The sequence below is a fragment of the Bos grunniens genome, chromosome 8 (assembly GCF_055505025.1).
Source record: "Bos grunniens cultivar Pamir isolate PY7600 chromosome 8, Bosgru_T2T1.0, whole genome shotgun sequence".
NCBI classification, from domain to species: Eukaryota; Metazoa; Chordata; class Mammalia; order Artiodactyla; family Bovidae; genus Bos; species Bos grunniens.
Genome location: NC_141172.1, coordinates 111,743,125 through 111,761,809, shown reverse-complemented (window position 1 = coordinate 111,761,809; position 18,685 = coordinate 111,743,125). Strand labels below are relative to the sequence as shown.

The following is an 18,685-nucleotide window of genomic DNA, read 5'->3' as shown; positions in this document are numbered from 1 at the left end:
CCTATCTCCAATTCATCTGGTTGCTTTTCTGGGGTTTTACCTTATCCCTTCATCTGGGACGAAAACTCTTCCTCATGGTTAAGTCTCTGTGATGTGGTTTTGGGCCTAGCTGCTGCGGGACTGTGGTCCTTCTTGCTTCTTCTGTCTGCCCTCTGGTGGATGAGGCCACAAGGCATGTAAAAGCTTCCTGATGGGAGGGACTGGGTGGTGGGAAAAACTGGGTCTTGCTCAGTAAAAATTTAATCCAGTCACCCATTGATCCCACCTTGTGAGTCACGCGGCCTGGGGTCTACAGGCTCTGTGGTAGGGTCAGTGGTCACCTCCACGGGGACTTAGGCCGAGGGGCCCCTTCCAGGACTTGCTGCCAGGACCCCCGTCCCTGTGAGGAGCCACTGCTGGCCGGCGCCTCCACAGGAGAGGCCCCCACACAGGCCGGCAGGACCCCCGTCCCTGTGAGGAGCCACTGCTGGCCGGTGCCTCCTCAGGAGAGGCCCCCACACAGGCCGGCAGGACCCCCGTCCCTGTGAGGAGCCACTGCTGGCCGGCGCCTCCACAGGAGAGGCCCCCACACAGGCCGGCAGGACCCCCGTCCCTGTGAGGAGCCACGTCTGGCCGGCGCCTCCACAGGAGAGGCCCCCACACAGGCCAGCAGCACCCCCGTCCCTGTGAGGAGCCACGTCTGGCCGGCGCCTCCACAGGAGAGGCCCCCACACAGGCCGGCAGGACCCCCGTCCCTGTGAGGAGCCACTGCTGGCCGGCGCCTCCTCAGGAGAGGCCCCCACACAGGCCGGCAGGACCCCCGTCCCTGTGAGGAGCCACGTCTGGCCGGCGCCTCCTCAGGAGAGGCCCCCACACAGGCCGGCAGGACCCCCGTCCCTGTGAGGAGCCACGTCTGGCCGGCGCCTCCACAGGAGAGGCCCCCACACAGGCCGGCAGGACCCCCGTCCCTGTGAGGAGCCACGTCTGGCCGGCGCCTCCACAGGAGAGGCCCCCACACAGGCCGGCAGGCCTGGCTCCATCTCCTGTGGGGTCACTGCTCCTTTTGCCCAGATCCTGGCACATACGAGATTCTGCGTGTGCCCTCCAGGGCAAGACACTGCTTCCCCCAGGCCTGTGGGAGTCCTGTAAGCAAACCCCGCTGGCCTTCAGGGTCAGGCTCCCGGGGGACGCCCAGTCCCTTTGTCAGACCCCTAGGCTGGGAAGCCTGACGTGAGGCTCAGGGTCTTCCCCAGAGCGGGAGAGCATCTCTGGTATCATTGTTCTCCTGTCACGGGTTGCCTACCCTGGGGGCATGAGATCTGACTTTCCTGTGCTTGCCCGCCTCCCACCACTTCGCTGTGGCTTCTTCGTCTTTGGACACGGGGCATCTTTTTCTGGTGAGTTCCAGTGTTCTCCTGTCAATGGCTATTCAACCGCTAGCTGTGATTTCGGTGCCCTCACAGGAGAGGAGCCCACATCCTTCTACTCTGCCATCCTGAACCAGAAGCCCCTGCATTAGGTAACTTTTAGAGCCTAATATTTTTATAGGTTTTATGCACCTAATGCCACAAGTCAGACAAACGGACAGGACAATCTTACATAATTTTATCACCTAACATTTCGTTATTACCAATGACTTAAGTTGAATTTGTTTTTAAATCAGGAAATTCACTGATTTAATTTATAATCACTCCAGTCTAATATAATGGGAAAATAAGGTCATTTAACATTAAAAAAAAAAAAAAGAAAAAAAAAGAGACGTGCAGATGTGCCTCTACCGCGGTCTGCAGGTGCCCACGGGCTCAAGGAGCCACCGGGGCATCCATATAAACAACGGCGTTTCTTCCACATTTTTTATACTTGAAAAATAATGTTGCTTTAACATGAATTAGTTACACATGAAATATAAAGAGAACCTCCCACCCACGATCTCCAAAATAACCACATTTTAGTGAATTTCCTTTACCCTTTTTTTTTAAGGTACGTATGTTTTTGAATTACTTTCCTAAGACTATTGCTTGGGAAAAAACAAATGCAACTTACCAAGTGCAGGTTTGGGTGGAGCTGTAAGACTTACAAAAAGCTACAGGCTTGCATTTTACCCTGTTTGCTTGGAACCAAGGAGCACGTCCGAAGTTTGCAGCTCTGGGATGGGAAGCACTGCCCGTCGGCATAGAGCGGGCCCGCCAGGCCCTGGGGCAGGACCAGACTCAGGGAAGGGGACGGCCCCTGCCCTCGTGTGGGTTTCAGAGGAGGGCTGAGCACACCCTAGGGCCACAAGAGGCCACACACGCTCAGAATGGACAGAACGCAGAACGAAGGGGCCCGGACTCCACAGCAGGAGCTGCGTCTGTGCTTCTGCCAAACGGTGGCTGCAAATTACATGTTGCAGAACTCGAGAGGGTTTGGGCAACCACTAAACCAACTGCAAAACCCAGAGCAAGGAGGCCCTCCAAGCGGGCCGCCACGGCGCTCTCAGAGCCTGGGGCAGTGGAGGGGGGCGGCTGTGCCTCTGGGCTGCGCCAACCTTTCTGCAAAGTGGACGTGCCCTGCTCTCCAACAGCCTCCAAGCTCGCGGGGCATCCACTCCGTAGCCTCACCGTTCACGCTGAGCACCATGCTGACCGACGCCTGCCCGATCGTGTTCCGGGCCACACACTCGTAGCGGCCAGCATCTGCGGTCCCAACGTCGCGGATGGTCAGGAACCCCTCGGGGCTGATGTGAAATTTCCCACTTTCTGTCACCTGAACCCCATCCTGGAGCAAAATAAGCGGAGAGGATGGCGGGAATCAGACTAAGGACCCGAAGGGTCTCTCCTGGGGGAGGGGCACCACGTGCCAGGGCCTCTCGAACGGAGCGCTCCTGATGGCTGTTCTCAGACCCGCCAGACACTGGGACGATCCTGCCCACTGCAGATTCAAGGGCAGGAGCCCCTCCTACCTGCTGGCAAAATACCCAGAAAGCTTAAGACACAAACCTCGCTGTGTGGGACTTTGCAGGATCCCAGGGCACAAAAGGTGACCTTCGTGGGACGTGTGTTGGGCTGGCGGTGCACAGCGGGGCAGCCAGCGTGTGGGAGCAGCCAGGGCAGGTGTGTGTTGCCAAGGAAGGCAGGTGACCCCCCAGGACGAGGAGGAAGCAAGGCAGGTGGAGGCATCAAGGCCCTGAGGACCCCACCTCCCTCTCAGGGAACCACTTCACGACCTCCAGAAATGTGGGTTGTATTGAACAATTTGCTCACAGTTGAACACAGACTAGCGTTTCTGTGCTGGGCTCAGTAAGAACAACACAGTGAAATGGACACCAGAAAATCTCTCCAGTGATTGCTGGACGAGGACCTAGCAAGAGGGACTTCGTTTTCGCTTCTGTCACCAAGGACACGCACGGGCAAATGTCCCGAGTCGGTCTTGTTCAGGGTGGCTGTCTCCCCCACGAAGGCAGGGCCAGACGTCTCAGCCCTTACCTTGTTCCAGGTCACAGCGGGCTCCGGCTCGCCCTGGGGACGGCAGGGCAGCTGGACGTTGCTGCCCACCTCCACCGTCATGTCCCTGGGGACGCTGGTGAACACCGGGGTGACTGCAAGGCAAGGACAGGGGCTGCCGTGCACAGAACCCAGGCAGTTCAAGGTTTGCAGCAGATGCCCTGCCCCCGGTCTGAGCAGGCCCAGGGCACCGAGTGCCCTCGCTGTGGCCGGGCCGTGACCCTGTTTCCTGCTAAGAAGAAGCCAGACAGGACCTCTGGGGCTTCCAGCCTCCCCGTGAGCGGCAGCCTCAGGGCAGTGGCCCGCCTGTCTGTGTGGCTCCTGCCCTGCGTGTGAGTCCAAGGCCTCGACCCCCAGGAACTGGTGATGAGGCAGGAAGCAGGGCACCAGCTAGCAGCCCCACTCACGGGCCATCCACTGTCCTGCCTGGTCAGGACTGGAAGGAAACCCAGAGCCCATCGGCTGGATCAGACCCAGGCCTCAACCCCTATCGACACTCTGCAGGCAGAGCCTCCAGCCCCCTCCCCCAGGCCAGGCCACCCACGACACGGGGCCACAGATAAGCAGGGGAAGCACAGCCCACTGAACCGCAGGAGCCCACCATGCCCGTGCCCCCCATGAGCAGGGTCCCCACGGCTGACATGGACAATTCCAGCTATGACTAAGGCCTCATGATGCAAGTCCAGGGTGGTCTGCTGGGGGAGGGTGAGGACCACCGTCTACCTCGGGGCTGGACGGTCAGGTGTGCGGCGACCCTCTGGGAGCCGATGATGTTCACAGCCTGGCACTCGTACTGGCCCTGGTCATGGAGGGCGACGGCCAAGATCCTCAGCGTCCCCGAGGACAGGACCAGGTGGCGCCTGTCCACCGACAGCTGGCTCCCTGCAAGGTTGAGACGCGCTCTCAGCGATGCGGACGCAGGGGCAGGAGCCTAGCCTTCCTCGGGGCCAGGCAGAGGCCTGACTGAGGGATGGAAGGATCGAGGAGCTTCTGTCCCCAGGTCCGTGTTCCCGGAGGCGGGCTTGCCGCCCTGGTCCTCGGTGAGGATAGGTCCGGCCGGATGCGCCGCGGCGCTGAGTCACGTCTGATTCCGCTGCTGCGGCCTGCCCAGGGCACCGTGCTCCAGGGAGCGAAGAGGGGCAGGGCGGGTGGCTGCCCTGTGGGCCACTCACCTCCTTTGGTCCAGGCGATGACAGGCTGCGGGTAGCCCTTTGCCTCACAGTGGAACTCAACCGTCTGGCCCTCGATGACAGCTCTGTCCTGGGGCGTCACGGTGAACTGAGGAAGCGCTTATGGGGGGAAAGACGCAGAAACGAGGCATTTAGGGGACAGCTCTGGGTGCAAAGCCAGTCTCCTTCCCAGAGCGAGGCCGCCCCGAGGGCCCACCAGGACCCCTCTGCTGGTGCGGCATCCCAGGGAGGGAGGAAGAGGCCAGAGAAAAGGATGCGGAGTAGGAAGAAGACCACACCCTGGGTGCTTCTCAGCATCACACGGTCACGTGTGCGGAGACTATTGATCCAACAGCATAGAACTCACTAATGACCAACCTCGGTTCCTGCAAAGGGCCCAGATTCATCTCCTCAGCCTAAACCAATATATTTGCAAATGGATAAACGTCATCCAGTGCAACTATGTGCAGTGACAGGAGTTATGTTGTTACTACTGGGCGAGAGAGACAAAAGTGAATTACAGAATAAATATATCCAACGTAATTCCATTTTTATAAAAGCAACAAGCCAACTTCCCAGGTGGCGCTAGTGGTAAAGAAACAGCCTGCCGATGCGGGAGACGCGGGAGACGGGGGCTCAGCCCTGGGTCGGGAAGATCCCCTGGAGGACAGAATGGCAACCCCCTCCAGGATTCTGGCCTGGAGAATCCCAGGGACAGAGGACCTGGTGGGCTAGAGCCCATGGGGTCACAAAGAGTTGGGCACGACTGAAACGACTCAGCACACACACGACAGCCACAATCAAAACCAAACAACATGACTGTACGGGCGTGCGTGCAGAGAAAGAGCCGGAGGACAGAGGAAAAGTCACCGGCGTCCAGTGAGTCTGCTTCCGCCGGAGGCCGGAAAAGCCGACGGGGAGGCAGGAGGAGGGAAACTCGTCTTCTGCGCTCACACTCCTGCGCAGTCCTAGCCCTTGTCAGCCAAAGTCCCGCTTTGCAACTAAGTTTGAAAACTATTCATAAACTCATTCTAACCAGTTAAGGACTTTGGAAACACATAACGTTAAGTCTTAGAACTATATATACTCTCAGGCTCCGAGTTCAGAAATCGACCCTAAGGACATTCCAACACGTGTGCCAGCCTTCTAGACAACGGTGAATCGGCACGCACACCCACATTCACACGGAGGACACGGCAGAAAACGCACACCCACATTCACACGGAGGACACGGCAGAAAACGCACACCCACATTCACACGGAGGACACGGCAGAAAACGCACACCCACATTCACACGGAGGACACGGCAGAAAAACAGAGCCCTGGCCGCCTGATGCCTCCAGGTGGAAAATCAACGTGTCAGCAGTCCCACGGAGGGTCTGCAGGGACGGGGTATCAGGAGGAGCTCGGCCGCTCCGGGGACGCCAGGGAGGCGGGGCTCCCGCGCCGGCGGGCCTCACCTTGGACGATGATGAACGCCGTCGCGTGGATGCTGTCCACCGTGTTGGAGGCGAAGCAGGCGTACTCCCCGCTGTCCTCCTGCTCCACGTTCTGGATGTAGAGGCCGCCGGACGGGGTGATGCTCACCCGAGGGTCTGTGGGCACGGGGCTGCGGTCGCCCCTGGTCCAGGTGATCTGAGGCGGGGGGTGGCCCGTGGCGCTGCACTCCAAAGTCACACTCTCCCCGACCAGCACCTCTGTGTTCTGGGGCTGGATGACAAACGCCGGGCGAGCTGCCGCGGGAGACAGATTTGCAATCAACATCCTCCAGCTTAGCAGACCTGTCTGCTTGCCTTTCCTACTCGTTCTACCTACTGACGTCTAAAATGAGTAGAACCAATTCAACACAACTGCACGCTTTGTCTCCTCTCCTTTTCAAAGAAACGTGCAGACCACAAAGACGGCGCACGGCGTCAGGTCAAGCCAGCATCAGCAGGGCTGACCAGTTAGAACCGGTTCCTTTTTCAAACATGGACTGAATTCTGGTGCAGTCTCACTTTTGATGATTCTAAAAGCATTTTGTCAGTCTTGTTAGTAAGTAAACCTTGCGAGTAGTTCTTACTGGTTATAAAACACTGTTTTTAAAGGGTATTTAGAACATACAGAAATAAAAAATTTTTCCTTCACAGAAAGGAAAATACAAACGAATAGCATGATAATAGTTCAGTTCAGTTCAGTTGCTCAGTTTTCAACTCTAAATCCAGAAAAAAAATCCACATATTTATTATTGAGCTCTTGAGATGAGTATGTACAGAAACAACATGTTTCTAACACGTCGGGAGCACAAGCTGCCCTGGGCCACCAGGACAGAAACGTGGCTGCGCATCTCAAATCCGGAAATTCACTCACCCTTCCGCTCAGAAATTACTCTGCTAGGACTTTACCCCATAGGTATTTTAATAGGCTTACAGAACAATACATGTTTTTAAAAAAGGACTTATCACTGTGCTGTTTCTTTGGGCTGACATCCTTATTCACAATTTTCCAACCGAAAAAGCTCCAAAAATAAGTAATCTTTTTGTAACTTCTTTGGTTACAAACCTTGATCTATCTAGCCCAAAGCTACTTACAGCCTTCATCTATTCCACTTACTGAACACTCACAGGATTGACTAGGATTTTATATATTGATTATGATGTTATTTGAGATTCTGTGACAGTTTAGAGCAGAGCAAAATGGTGGGAAAGGTACAGGTGATAAACACTAATTAAAGGAAAAATGGTTGCCTCTGTATAAAATCAGACCCATCTTAGGGCAAAAAACACTGAGAGAGGTGAAAGTGTTAATAATCAAAGTTTAATTCATGAGGAAGATAAACACTGTGGACTAATATGTCCCTAATAACAGAGCTTCAAAATAGATAAAGAACATTTACCCTTTGTGACTCATGGAAACTTACTCACAGGCCATCGTCATCTATATCATAGGACTGGCAGACTTCCACAGAGGGGCACAGCACATGTATTTTGGGCCTTTCAGGCCATAAATCTTTGAGTATGATTATGTTCCAAAAAGACCTAATCAATAGACTGAAATCTGAACTTCATTTCATCATGTATTCTAAAATGCTATTCGTAAGTGTTTTCAATCACATAAAAAAGGCAAAACACATTCTTAGTGTAAAGATCTTGTAAAGCCAGGCAGTGGTCCAGGCCGGGCAGTTCCCGGTCCAGGCCAGGCGGCCCCCGGTCCAGGCTGACCGGCTGCCACTGGCTGACCCCTTGGTCTGCAGTGACCTCCCCACCCCCTGTAGGAGATGCTTCACGTGCATTTCTGGGAGCAAGGCCAACAAGCTCAGACTGGTGTACTAAGGAAGGCTCTTGTTCCTGAGAAACAAACCAAGATTCGGATCAAAAGAGGTTAGATTTGGAATTCTCGGGCCAGAGAGAGACTACTATTCCCATCCAGGGATCAGCGGCCCTGTTGACACAGCAACTGTGCTAAGGACTCGCCCTTTCATGTTCTGCTGTTCCCTTCTGTTCTGACGTGTCCCTCTAGCACTGCACCACTCCGGTCAACATTGTGTGGGTTTCCCTGGTCCTTACAAACAAAGCACAAGCTCCTTCATGACCAGGAGCCCTGTCTTGTCTGGCAGACTCACAGCCGTGTGGCTCTGCAGAAATCCTGGACGCCTTGTTCCACTTGGGGAACCTGGGATTAAAGGGATTTGACTTGGCTGCAGTTATCTGCCCTGCGCATTCCTCTAAACTGGTGTTTGAGAGCTGGGGATTCTCATTCATCAGTAAATCTGGACATGTCTCTGCTGGGATATACCGAGGCATACAAAGTTCTCATAGTAAGACTCTAAACAAAGAAACACAGAAACCATTCATCCTGCAGCCGAAGGTGTTGCAAGGCCCTGAATCCCACAGCACGAGAGAAACACAGACCAGGCGCACTCACACGAGGACGACCCAGAACCGTGGCGGCACCAGGGCCACAGGTGCTGTGCCCAGCAGCCCTGGGACCAGGGTCACCCCCAGGCTCTTCTCCAAGAGCCAGCTCCTCTTCTGGCCAAAGTCCCAAGGTCAACACTTGGACAAGAGTGGGGTTTGTAACCTGGTGTGGCCCAGGCCAATCCAAGGACATAGCTGTGCTTCCTTTGGCTCCAATTGTCTTTTCAGATCAGGTACCAATACTATAGATATGGGAATTTTGCACCCAAATTCAGATTTTGGGTTTCTTTTAAAGTAGCCAGGGCCTGTAGCACAAGAGCAAGCCCACTGCCAGGGAGCAGCCAGTGAGATGCCCTTGGGACCACCGCGAGTGGAGGTATTGGGCGGGGACACTTGTCTCCCAGGTGTCCACAGCCCTCTGGACAGTGATCCCAGCAGTGGCTACCCACGGCCACTCTGAGTGACCACCTGGGTTAAGGGTTTGCGGTGGGCCAGAGCAACGGTCAGGGGTCATCTGTGACCCTGAGCTGACCCTGCTGCTGGCGCTCCAGCCGGGACGCTGGTGTCTGTCCCTCGCCACCAGGTGCAAAGAGAGAGGGGGGTGGACGGGAGGAAGGGGATTCGGGGGTGCTGAGTATCCGAGGAGCTCTGTGCCTACCTGGAGACCGGAAGTACCTGAGGGTCACCTCCTGCGTCTTCACCTCCCCGGCCACATTCTTCGCCATGCACTGGTAGATGCCCTGGTCCGTCTCCCGCGTGTTCTGGATCATGAGGGTCCCGTCATCCAGCAAGTTCAAACGGGAATCCGTCTTCATGCTCAGCTCGTTGCTATAACGACAGACCTGGCTGGCTCAGGCCCCCAAAACACAGGAAACATCCAGTCCTCTGTGGATGTCTGGTCCCAGCCCAGGGACCCTGGCCTCCAGGCACAGAGCACTTGAGGTGCCAGAGAAACGTCTTCTCCTCTTTGCGTTCCCTCCAGGGAGGAGCAGAAAGGGTTGTGTGGGAGGAGGAGGAAAGGTCAGGGTGGGCAGGCACCCTGGAGCTTCTGGGGTACAGGGATGGCTGGCCCCGGTGCCCAGCACCCCTCTGACGGCTGGGACCCGGCACCCGGCACCCCTCTGACGGCTGGGACCCAGCGCCCAGCACCCTGTCCGGGAGCACTCACTTGTTCTGCAGCCAGATGATCTCGGGCTTGGGGTTGCCCTCAGCCCCGGCGCCCAGCACCCCTCTGATGGCTGGGACCCGGCGCCCAGCACCCCTCTGACGGCTGGGACCCAGCGCCGGCACCCCTCTGACGGCTGGGACCCAGCGCCCGGCACCCTGTCCGGGAGCACTCACTTGTTCTGCAGCCAGATGATCTCGGGCTTGGGGTTGCCCTCAGCCCTGGTGCCCAGCACCCCTCTGACGGCTGGGACCCAGCGCCCAGCACCCCTCTGACGGCTGGTACCCAGCGCCCGGCACCCTGTCCGGGAGCACTCACTTGTTCCGCAGCCAGATGATCTCGGGCTTGGGGTTACCCTCAGCCCTGCAGGTGAAGAAGACAGTGTTGCCCAGGGTGACGTCAGCATCCTGAGGCTCCGACGTGATCCGAGGCCTTTCTGCGCCAAAAGGAAAGCAGACCCTCTTGTCTTGGTCGTAAACCACCGTGCGAACAAGAACCCAGAGCAAGTCCCTTTGGTTCAAGAGAAAATCGCACATGTTCAAACCAAACACACTCCCGTGAGAACAGCCAGTGGGCTTCTCCACGGAGAAGACGGTGTTAGAGCCGAACCACACAGCGTTTCCAGGACCTGAGGCTCACCGCGGGACCCCTGCCACCGGCCCGGCCCTCACCGATGAGGGCAGGACGCGGAGAGGCCACAGGGCAGCCCCGGGGCTGAAACCAGTCGCCTGCACACGCGAAGGGCCAGGAGCCCAACTGCAAAGGGATCGTCTACGAAAGGTCACAAAAGGTGACCAGCGAAGTGATGCAGCTGCCGCGTTACCAGGAAACACAGCGACTTTCGACTGCAGTCAAGTCTGTTTTTAATATATGAATATAAAGATGATGCTCTGGAGAAGCCGATTTTCCCACTCCTACGGCGCGGTACACCGAGGAGCTGAGTTCCTCGCCATTTACTTATATGGGAGATTCTGCTTTGTGGGGTCTGACTGCTTCTTTTCTTGTGTTTGTGGTGAGAGGTCACGCACTTGCAGGCAGCACTCAGGGGAATCGGCTGGACGAACCCAGCCCCGTCCACCCCGAGTGGCCACCGCCCAGATCCAGACACAGGAGGCGGCCAGCTCCCAGCTGGCAGCCCCAGGCCCTCCCCCAGGAGCCGCCCCCTCCCACCACGGGCCCTGCCGCCTGGCAGCTGCAGCCTCTAAAGGCAGACGGTCGGAAGGAGCAACAGAGGACCTGATGCATTTCACGTTGCTTTTTTTTTTTGCAGGGAAACCTGACAATAAAATCCACGTTTATTACAAAGTAGTTTCCTACAGGCACTGCAGAGACACACTCTGAGTAGGGACCAGTGAGGCCCACCCAGACTCGCTTCGTGGGGTTCCCAGGGACAGATGGACACAGGGCTGCAGGCGCCCTGCCCTCCGGAGGCACTCACCACAGTCCAGCTCCTCTGGGGTGATGGTGGCCACCGACCGGCCCTGGATGCGCCTGGGATACTCACAGGTGGCCGCGGCCTGCGCATTTCCTGACCGCGCGTAGCCCTTCAGCAGGTCCGCCAGCCACAGGATCTCACAGTCACAGCGGAGCGCGTTGGAGTCCAGGCGCCTGCACGGAGGAGGCCGCGCGTGAGACGTGGACGTGGACGCGCAGGGCTGACCCAGCCCAGATGGACCCGTGGCGCGGGGGCTGCAGACAGTGGGATCTGAGCGGGTCCTGCCCGACCAGGACCCGAGCTGGCGGGACCCACACTCGGCAGAACCAGAGCCGGGGAGCAGGGGGCCCAAGCGACACAGTAAAGGGTGGTGCTGAGAGCAACCAAAGGCGTGAGATGCAGGGTGGACGCAGGACCAACGTGGGCTGGCGGAGGCGGGGCAGGACAGGAGCCCGTGTGAGACGGGAAACGAGGGACTCCCCCAACCCAGCACCACTCCCGTCGTCTTCCGGGATTACCTCACGTGACTGACACCCCCAAGAGGCACCTCTCAGGGGCTGAATGATCCTGCAAGCCCACGGGGAGGGGGCCCATGAAGGTGGACACAACCCTCCCAAGAGTGGAACAGGCAGGGCGTCGCCTCCGCCCTCGGGACGATGGCCGTTTATGTGGCGGAGCCCAAGCTGAGGGGTGTAACAGGGGAACCCGAAGCCACGGCCGCCTGACCTGACACGTGCTGGCAAGAGGCCGGAAACCAGCCCTGCTCAGACCCCCGCTGCAGGCTGGCCACGCTGGGCAGGGGGCCCCTGGGACCAGAGCTGGGGGGCTGCTCGCAGGCGTCCACTCAGCACCCCCACAGGCCAGGGCTGCCCGGGAGGCCAGCCCGACGTCACACCTCCCACCTGCATCTCTCTGAGGCTGGCTCGGGGTTGGGGGGAGCGGCAGGTAGGGCTGGTCCCTCTCCAGATGGTCAGCTCTGATGAGTACAGCCAGCGGGGTCTAAGGGGCTCCATGCAGACCCGCCAGAGCTCCCCCGGCCACGGGGACCTGCCCGGCGCCCACTGGCCCCTCAGCCCCGCTGGGAAAATACCAGGACCTCTGTACTGACGACGGGCCCCGAGGACAGTGGGTGGGCAGGTGGGCCCAGTAGGTGACACTGGCCGGAAGCCCCCGGCTGCACGCTCCCCTCGGCCACCCAGGGGTCAGGGGGAGCTCGATGGAGCCGAGAAGTCTGAGGTGTGTCGCAGACGGGCAAAGGCCACGGCCCAGAGGGCGGAACCGAGGGGCAGAAAGAAGGCGGGGGACAGACCCTGCCAGCCTGGGCTGGACTCAGGGAGGCACTGCCTGCCTGACCCGTCCAGGTGACGCCCGGCAACCTCTTTCCTGCTCTCTTATCTGTCAGAGAGGCAGCAGTTATCTTATCTGCCCCCTAGAACGCACCTTGACATTTGGCTAGAGATTTCTTTATCTTCTTTATCCTAAAGAAACAGACTACAAATTGTGAGGAAAGCTGTGTTTTACTTCACTGAGGAGAGAAACAGAAGTCCACCCTGGGTCCAGGCTCGGCAATCTGACCTTTCTGTCTCTTTCTTAAATCTAGTTCATTGTTCACACTGAGTAATATCTAACTGAGAAACAATGGCCTTCAAGACCTCAGAGAAAAGCGCACAGAAGACATGAGTCAGCGTCTCCCACCAGCACCAGAACACCTCGGTTCTGTCATCGGTCATGTCAGAACTCCTCGGTCCAGTCAGAACTCCTCGGTCCTATCAGAACAACTCGGTTCTGTCGCGGTCCTGTCAGAACTCCTCGGTCTGTCATCGGTTCTGTGAGAACATCTCAGCTCTATCAAAACACCTCGGTTCTGTCAGAACACCTTGGTTCTGTCATCGGTCATGTCAGAACTCCTCGGTTCTGTGAGAACACCTCGGTTCTGTCATCGGTCCTATCAGAACACCTCGGTCCGGTCAGAACTCCTCGGTCCTATCAGAACAACTCGGTTCTGTCATCGGTCCTGTCAGAACTCCTCGGTCCGGTCAGAACTCCTTGGTCTGTCATCGGTTCTGTGAGAACATCTCAGCTCTATCAAAACACCTCAGTTCTGTGAAAACACCTCGGTTCTGTCATCGGTCATGTCAGAACTCCTTGGTTCTGTGAGAACACCTCGGTTCTGTCATCGGTCCTGTCAGAACACCTCGGTCCGGTCAGAACTCCTCGGTCCTATCAGAACAACTCGGTTCTGTCATCGGTCCTGTCAGAACTCCTCGGTCCGGTCAGAACTCCTTGGTCTGTCATCGGTTCTGTGAGAACATCTCAGCTCTATCAAAACACCTCAGTTCTGTGAAAACACCTCGGTTCTGTCATCGGTCCTGTCAGAACACCTCGGTCCGGTCAGAACTCCTCGGTCCTATCAGAACAACTCGGTTCTGTCGCGGTCCTGTCAGAACTCCTCGGTCTGTCATCGGTTCTGTGAGAACATCTCAGCTCTATCAAAACACCTCGGTTCTGTGAGAACACCTCGGTTCTGTCATCGGTCATGTCAGAACTCCTTGGTTCTGTGAGAACACCTCGGTTCTGTCATCAGTCCTGTCAGAAGTGATCAGTGTGAAGACAGCTTCTTTTCAGAGATCTGAAAATGGACGGAACTCAGTTGTGTGCACGACTAAAGAAAAGGAATGGAATATAGCTTAGAGATTCCTTCTAGGCCGATTTTATTTCCATCACTAAAATATGTTAACATGGAATAAAAAACTAATTTGAAGCATTTAAAATTGATTTTTAAGGTAGTCTTACTTGCCTACTGTGTTAACCTGAGGCACATTTCCTGAGTCAGTGAGGTCCGGGTTGTGGCTCTGATGGTTTAATCCACCCTCCCTTCCTGAGTCACATCCAGCATGTGATGAAATCCTTGAAATACCCAGTGAAGAGGGAGGTGAATGCATGGCATGGAGAAGCTGTCTTTGCCGGAAAGACGGCATAAAGGTCAGTGTACTTACAATCTTTTCATAGATTCCAAGTGATTAAATGTCCCCGGAACCAAATGTGTGATTCGGTTGTTATGTAAAAACCTGTTGAAAGAGAAAATAAACCGAAGAGATTCCTTAAAATGCTGCTTAGACGTAGAGAAAAGACTATACACAGTCAAGTAAACCAGCTTGAGAAGACTGTCTTGGTGACTGCCTTTGTTTAATACAAATGAACTTGGGAGCAATGCCATTGAGCAGAGAAAATAATCCCCCCATCTTATCGCTATTCCATTCCTGGACTGTCAGGGGAGAAGCACAGACTCCCTGCTGAGATGCTGCAGAGTTTGGACAGGGGAGGTGCTCTTTCTGTCACAGGGGAAGGGCTGAGCCAGGAGCTCCAGAACCGCAGGAGGCAGACCAGACTTACAGCCTCTCCAGCTTCGGCAGATGCTGAAATGACTCCGGGTCCAAAGTTTCTATCTGATTGAAGTGCAGGTATCTAAAGAAGTTTTCAAAAAAGGGGACAAGAAACAAGTTGTAAGCAATTCTGTGTTTCTACAGAGCTACAGAGTTTCACTGAACACATGTTTTCTCTAAGTCATTCGAATCCACACATCAATAGATAACTCTCTAGAGCTCCTACATTGTATGCGGATCAAATGAAGTCATCCAGCAGGAAGGTTAAAGACCGCGGAAAACTGGGCGCAGACTGTAACTGGCGGACGGAGCGGTGAGAGAAAGGGTTAGCCTGCCCACCGGGCCTCTTCCCCACCCAAGGGGGAGGGACCAGGGATGCCCAGCTCCACAGCCACGGACCTTTCTAGAAAACCCAACAGAATCTTCACCTCACTACACACGCAGGTATGTGAACACCTTAGTTCCAACCGTCTAACTCACAGATGGATTTAGGAGCCTAACTCACGCTTCAAAGGGGCGCTGGGAACATTGCTTCTCAGCTGCAGAAACAACCACCACACAGATAAGAGAAGAAAGCTGCCCGAGCGGACACTGCGCCGCCTCAAACGCCCCTGGACTGCACAGAGCCTCACGGCCCAGAAGCCATCCACGCAAGACGAGCCCTTGCTTTCTACAACGGACACAGTTTCCGTAAAACGAAGTTCTTCTGGTTTTCCTAAACACTGCTCTTCTCACTGTGAAAGCTGGAGGGTTTTTCCCTCAGAAGAACGGCTAAGTCACCTTCTAACGGGTGTCTCCACAGGAGCCCCTCCTGACGCGCTGGCCCGCCGGGGTCTGCTCTCACCCCGCCAGACGCTGGGAGGATACACGGTGACCGCGCGGGTGCCGGGCTGCTGGGCCGCCTCCCCCGGAAGCCTGGTGGGGCTGGGCTGTGCCCAGCGCCCTCCCGCCTGCGTGGGGGCCTCAGGGCAGGGTGGCCGGGGCAGGCGGGGGGAGGAGAGCTCCGTCCTGACTACCGAGGACGCGCCCCCAGCAGTCGGCGTGGGCGGCCCAGCCAGGCTGACCAGGGGAGCCCGCCGGCCAGGCCCAGGGAGAGTCCTGGGCAAGGACAACGGGGAGAGAAGGGACCACATGGAAGCTGGATTTAAAAACCCACAAGCCGGCCCCGCAGGTGGCCAGCCATGGGTGCTGCCTCGAGGCCACCCCCAACAGAGAGGAAATGGGCCCAGGGCAGGAAAGGGGGCCCCACCCGGCACAGTGCCCAACACCAGCCTGTGGCCTCCAGGGAGCCCGGGGCGGCTCCAACGGAGGGGCAGAGACCAGCATGAAGGACACCAGGCAGCTGGCGACCTGAGGACGCAGGCCCTCACAAGGTTTCTCGCTCTGCGTTTGCACCGGCTCCACGGCCTCACCCAGCCTGGGAGCAGGGCGGGGGGCCACATTAGTGAGACCCCTGCACGAGCCTTGCCCAGCCTGGGAGCGGGGCGGGGTGTGTGTGCACATGGCCCATTAGTGAGACCCCCCACCAATCGATTCACTCAAATAAAGTCTAAACACTCGCACTGCACAGTCGTGCCCTCCTCCTTTAAGGCCTGAGAGGTTAGAGCTGCTGGGTAGACAGGGCCTCTGCCTCCCCCCTCCACCAGCCCTGCCTCTGGCCGAGGAGCGTGGAGGTCCCTGGGCTGGGCACACTCTGGGGGCGGACCTGAGCCTGCTCTCCTTGGGGACACGCCCCTTCTCCCAAGGGGCCTCCGCGCGGGTGGGCCTGGGTCTGAGCCGCCTGCCTCTTCACCCCCAAGTCTCAGCAGCAGAGACCCCTGCCCAGCGCCTCCCCGGGGTCTGCAGGACACGCCCCAGGGCCTTAGTCACCAGTGTCCACGCAGACCTCACCTCGGGGGTGCCACTCCCTTCCTCCCTGTTCCACCCACTCTGTTTTCCTCCAAAACAACCCAGATCACTCCCCCAACCCCAAGGCCAGAGCTTCACCTGGCTCCTGAGAGTGTGTCCTGCCCAGCCCGAGCCCTTCACACCAAGAGGGATGCGGAGACATGCTCCCGGGGAGCCTCCCTCCCCAGCGCCTCTCCAGATGCCCATGGGTCCCTGCGATGGCCTGACCTCTGTGCACGCAGCCCTCAGGCCAACCTCCCCCCCAATCCAGTCCACACCAAGCACAGCGGGCTGGGAAAGCAGCTTTCAGCCAAATAAATAAACAGGTATTTAAGCACGAGCCCAGCGTGTGCTTCGGAAGCTCCTGCTTTGGGTGAGGCCTCCCCAGTTCCGCCTCGAGGTCTCTGGGGAAGCTTCCGTGTCCTGCCAACCGACAAAACACCAAAGACATCCTCCCCCACTGCGGCACGCGGGACGAAATTGCCTTGCACATGGTGAGTCCAGCCCAGTGTTGGACAGCCCAGGACTGGCCAAGTAATAAGCAGGTCAGAGAAACGCCTCTGACCAGGAACTCTGCTTAAAATGGACAGGCTGACTTCACAGCAGAGCAGGACTTCATATGAGGCCCCAGAAACGGCATCCGGTGTTCTCTAACTGGAAACACATGGAGGAAAGTTTATTTTCTCCAAAATAATGATGTCATGAGCAAGGGAAGTAGCCTCAACGTGCAGATTCACAAACAGGAAATGCTGCGCAAGGACGACCGCCTCCTCGTCCCTGCTTCTCCCCAGAAGACCTCCAGCTGCTCAGACCTGTTTGCGAGGCTGTCTCCAGCACGGAGGGGCAGAGGTCAGCCGGTGTCACTGGCCCTCGTCTGGGAGCGCAGGGCCCAGGGCGCCACGCAGATGCCCGGATGGGCGGGGGCGGGTGGAGGGGGCCCCACGGCTCTGTGGTCTGCATGCAGCGCCCGTGCCCCCCCGCACAGACATGCATCGTGCAGGCAGCAGACGGGGCCCGCGCTCCGGGCGAGAGGCGAGGGGCAGGTGAAGTCCAAGACACCCAGAGCAGGGGGCACTTACAGTTGCTCAAGAGAGGCAAGCCCCTTGAAGGCCTGCCGGTCAATCGCCTGGATCTCATTCTTGTACAGATAGCTGCAACAAGAAACAGGGGGTCAGCACGCGCCAGGCTGCAACAAGAAACACGGGGTTAGCACGCGCCAGGCTGGCACTCGGAGGGCGACGAGACCTCCGCTGGGGCCTGGAGACAGTGTCCACGCTCACGATCGTGTGAGGACACAAACAGAACGCTTGCACAGCAAGGAGAGCTCCTCCACGGGGGCTCCTCTCTTTATCTGGGGAAAACCTCCTACTGGAGACGTCAGACCACCACACCCCAGACTCACGGATTGGTGGAGGGCAGTTTATGAACAGTTAACAGAGCACATGCCTCAGAGCCCGAAGAAAATAAAATTTCCTGACAAACAGGTAAAATGCACTGAAGGTAAGGTTCTGCGACCGACACGATACAGTTTCAAACGTGTGCGTCCGTGCTCAGTCGCGCCTGACTCTTTACGACCCCATGGACTGTAGCCCGCGTCCGTGCTCAGTTGCGCCTGACTCTTTATGACCCGTGGACTGTAGCCCGCCAGGCTCCTCTGTCCATGGGATTCTCTAGGCAAGAATACTGGGGTGGGTGCCATGCCCTCCTCCAGGGGACCTTCCCAACCCAGGGATCGAACCTGCGTCTCCTGCATCAGCAGGCGGATTCTTTACCACTGAGCCACCTGGGAAGCCCACTTTCAAATGCCCAGAAATAATCTAGGGAATAGGAATTGTAAAGACTAAATTCGTCTGGACCCAGTCATCCACTCAAATCCCATTCTTCTAAAACAGAAGCAACCAAGGCTAATCGAAGAACCACGCAACAGGCTGGTGCCTATTTCTATATGGCCTGCAAACTAAGAACGGTTCTTATGTCTTTAAATGACTGAAAATTTCCAAAGAAGAATGTTTGTCGACATGTGAATATCATGTGAAATTCAAATCTCAGTGTTGGAAAATGCAGCTGTGTTGGCCCAGAGCCACACGACCTCACTTATGGTCACCTGTGGCTAACACCGTGCTCCCTGGACACCGACCCCCGTGGTCCTCAGGGACTCAATTTCGCTGCCCCATCCTTCTCAGGAGGAGTCTGCTAGCTCCGGAAGGGGCCCATAGAGGATGAAGACGTTGACTCTGAAGTGTCTGCTTCCCCAGCCCTGCAAACCCGTGTGCGCTGAGTCTGCCTGT

General features: G+C 57.1%; 1 protein-coding gene across 2 annotated transcripts in view; it reads right to left on the bottom strand.

Moving 5' to 3' along the window:
• The window catches only part of PXDN (peroxidasin), a 65,272-nt gene that overhangs the window by 17,386 nt on the left and 29,201 nt on the right, over positions 1–18,685 (bottom strand). Inside the window, exons 4-14 of one of the 2 annotated variants that reach the window (XM_086414063.1) lie at positions 17,477–17,548; positions 14,521–14,592; positions 14,124–14,195; positions 11,131–11,300; positions 10,011–10,128; positions 9,186–9,355; positions 6,092–6,364; positions 4,634–4,750; positions 4,185–4,343; positions 3,444–3,556; positions 2,580–2,736 (exon numbers count right to left, since the gene is read on the bottom strand). In XM_086414063.1, the coding sequence (XP_086270189.1) occupies positions 2,580–2,736; positions 3,444–3,556; positions 4,185–4,343; positions 4,634–4,750; positions 6,092–6,364; positions 9,186–9,355; positions 10,011–10,128; positions 11,131–11,300; positions 14,124–14,195; positions 14,521–14,592; positions 17,477–17,548 (1,493 nt within the window). The remainder of the gene's footprint in view (positions 1–2,579; positions 2,737–3,443; positions 3,557–4,184; positions 4,344–4,633; positions 4,751–6,091; positions 6,365–9,185; positions 9,356–10,010; positions 10,129–11,130; positions 11,301–14,123; positions 14,196–14,520; positions 14,593–17,476; positions 17,549–18,685) is intronic. The other variant, XM_086414064.1, reaches the window with a different exon arrangement.